The 3015-nt window shown below is 42.9% G+C and overlaps 1 protein-coding gene across 1 annotated transcript in view; it reads left to right on the top strand.

The window, feature by feature from the left end:
* The window catches only part of MAST2 (microtubule associated serine/threonine kinase 2), a 272170-nt gene that overhangs the window by 262407 nt on the left and 6748 nt on the right, over positions 1–3015 (top strand). Inside the window, exon 6 of the mRNA XM_028488202.2 lies at positions 2240–2315. Within this exon, the coding sequence (XP_028344003.1) occupies positions 2240–2315 (76 nt within the window). The remainder of the gene's footprint in view (positions 1–2239; positions 2316–3015) is intronic.

Raw genomic sequence — 3015 nt, 5'->3', positions numbered from 1 at the left:
ATCCCACGTGCCGCGGAGCGGCTGGGCCCGTGAGCCATGGCCGCTGAGCCTGCGCGTCCGGAGCCTGTGCTCCGCAACGGGAGAGGCCACAACAGTGAGAGGCCCGCGTACCGCAAAAAAAAAAAAAAAAAAAAAAAAGAATTCTAGGTTGGTAGGATTTGTTTTTTTCATTAATTTAAAGATGTTGTTCCATTGCCTTCATGAATTGTTTTCAATGAGAAGTCTGCTATAATCCTTATCTTTGTTTCTCTGTATATAACATGTCTTTCTTACCCCCCTATCCACCTCCGAACTGCTTCTAAGATTTTTCTTTTTATCATGAGTTTTAAGCAATATGATTATAATGTGCTTTGGTATAGTTTTCTTCCTCTTTCTCTCAGGGTTCTTGGAGGTTCTTAGACATGTGGGTTTATAGTTTTTTTTCACCAAATTTGGAAAACTGTCAGCCATTATTTCTTCAAATATGTTTTCTGCTCCCCCACTCTATTCTCCTTTAAGGATTATTAGTCTGCTTGAAGTTGTATCACAGCTCAGTGATGTGCTGGTTTTTATTATTGTTGTTGTTGTTGTTTACAGCTTTTTTTCCTCTTAGTGTTAGTTATTTCTGACATATGTGTGTTCTGTGAATCCCTAGCTTAACTGTGAGCACCTGGAAGATTCATGTTCTTCCCGATAACCATCACTGCACCTGGTCCTTGGAAGGCTGGTCATTGTTTGTAGGATACTCATGTCCGGCAATTTCCTTGAGGCTTTAGCTGGGTGGTTTTGGGAACCAACAAAGGGCATCTAGTTTTACATGTCATGGATCAAACTGAAGGTACTTTTTAATCTCTGAGATAACACTATTTAAAAAGAATAGGGATTTTTTTTTTAAGACCTTGATAATTCTGAGGAGGCCTGATTCTTTTTAAGTCCTGCCTAAGGAAACTGTTGTTCCAAATCACTTTTCTCACACCCTGGTGGCATGTGCCAGCCAGGAGATGGGATAGATTGTAGGAGATAGCCCTAGACACATGGGAAACTCAGAGTTGGTACTAGGTTGAGAGCATAAGGTTGTACACCTCATTGGGGATCCCTGTCAAGGGGATGAGTGGAAGCTGAAAATGCCTCTTCTTCACTAGTTCTCCTAAAGAGAGTGCCTTTATGTAATTGATAAAGAGTTGCTGCATAGGGTAGGGGGGCATTGTTTGAGAGGCTGGTTTTTCCAAGATCAGTACAGAAAGGCAAGTGCTATCCACACCTGCTGAATGGAGATAATGAGAAACACTTGGGTAGCTTCGTGGCACCTTGGAACAGTCATACCCTATACAGGAAATAAACTGCCCAAGAAAAAGCCAGGGCATGGTGAACTACCAGGTCCCTGGTTAGCAGTTCCTCATAGCCAGTGTTGGTTCATAGAGGTGAGCACAGAAGTGGGGAGGTGGGCAGGGATTGGCAGAGTGGTTAGCACATCATAGAGTATGGTGTTTACTTCAACATGATTTTTGGGTAGAGACATGTTGACAGTTCCTCCTAAATACCAGCCCCCAGCTGGAAGTTAGACCAAAGAAGTATGGCAGGCTTAGGTTTGAGAATTGTGGTCATAGCGCTAAGGTAAGCACACAGTTTTGTTCAAAGCTTCTGAGCTATAAGTTTACAAGTTATAAGGAACATGTGAAAACTAATAAAGAGATAGAGATAATTCCTACACTGTGAAGGGGTTGGGCATGCTTTGCAGACTTGGGGGCCTTGTGTATGGACTGTTTAAGGAGCACTGCTCTCCTGAGAACTTCATTTTCGCTTAAGCACACATATTTCTGGGTTAGCCCCTTGGATGCAGTGTGCAGAGATACATGTGCAAGAGACTTTCGGGCCAGGAGTCCCGTTGCCCTTTGAGGAGGGTGAGCGTTTGGCTGTGCTATCTGTACTGCATGAGTTCAAGCCTTTGGAAAGTTGGGTTAACTTGAATAGGCAGATTGGAACCTGAGGTGTTCCAAGGAGGGCAGGTTGCTGCTAGATCTAAAACAGATGTCTGAGAAGCATAGATGGTTACAGGCAACTTGGGAACAAGGGAGAAACCTCTGGGCTGCCAATTCTTTCAAAGAGAGAATCACTAAACTAATGGTGGACCTGGAAAAATAACCATATAATGCTAATTGCCGATGCTAGGGGCTGATTTCTTCCCTGAAGGTTATTATCATCTCAACCCTCCTCAGAAGCAAACCTCACAGAGGATTTCTTTTACTTTCCTTGTCCACAGGTAACAGTCCTTTGGACAGCCCCCGGAATTTCTCTCCAAATGCACCTGCTCACTTTTCCTTTGTTCCTGCCCGTAGGTAAGTTGATAGAAAAAATCCTCTGTGACTAACATGTGTGGCATTTGCATGAATGTCAGTTAAATGTCAGCTTCCTCCTTTGAGGCACTGCCCTTCCAAGTGTGTTACCTTGGTCCACCAGCCATCAAAATTCCTTTCCTGCTTTCCTCGCCCAGGTCATAAACATATTGTTCAAGCTTTGCTTTCCAAACACCGTAGGTATTTGTGTTTGAATGTTCAAATGGGCAAGTAGATATTAGAAGTGAATTTATTTTATAATCTTAAGCACAAGTCCCTGGTTTCCTGAGGGTATGTTCGAAAACATTATACTCTTGACTAAAAGCTATCCTAGAGTGATCGATGAAAAAATGGGTTCTCCTCCCAGGAGGACCCAAAGTTATACTCTTATTCCTCTAACTCAGGTAGTTCCAGGGAACTAGAAGAGGCCATTTATGCCTCCCTCCTTGGTGATAAAGAGACTACCAGGTCTTCACTTATTCTCCCATGAATTTAGAAAGATTTGGTGTGTTGCAGAGCCATGATTGTATTCCTCACATTTCACTTATTTCTGGAAATGATATCAACTTATCCCTGGCCCATGGTAGCAATCCTGACAGTTCAGCCCATTGCCAGGGTATCACCTGGCCTCTGGAGAAGTACTGAGCTGATTGACATGAGTCAATTCATATACCAAGGCTTCTTCTTCTTTTTTTTTTTTTTT

Source organism: Physeter macrocephalus, chromosome 4 (genome assembly GCF_002837175.3).
Source record: "Physeter macrocephalus isolate SW-GA chromosome 4, ASM283717v5, whole genome shotgun sequence".
NCBI classification, from domain to species: domain Eukaryota; kingdom Metazoa; phylum Chordata; class Mammalia; order Artiodactyla; family Physeteridae; genus Physeter; species Physeter macrocephalus.
The sequence above is the reverse complement of the archived record's forward strand: the minus strand, read 5'-3'. Positions and strand labels throughout refer to the sequence as shown.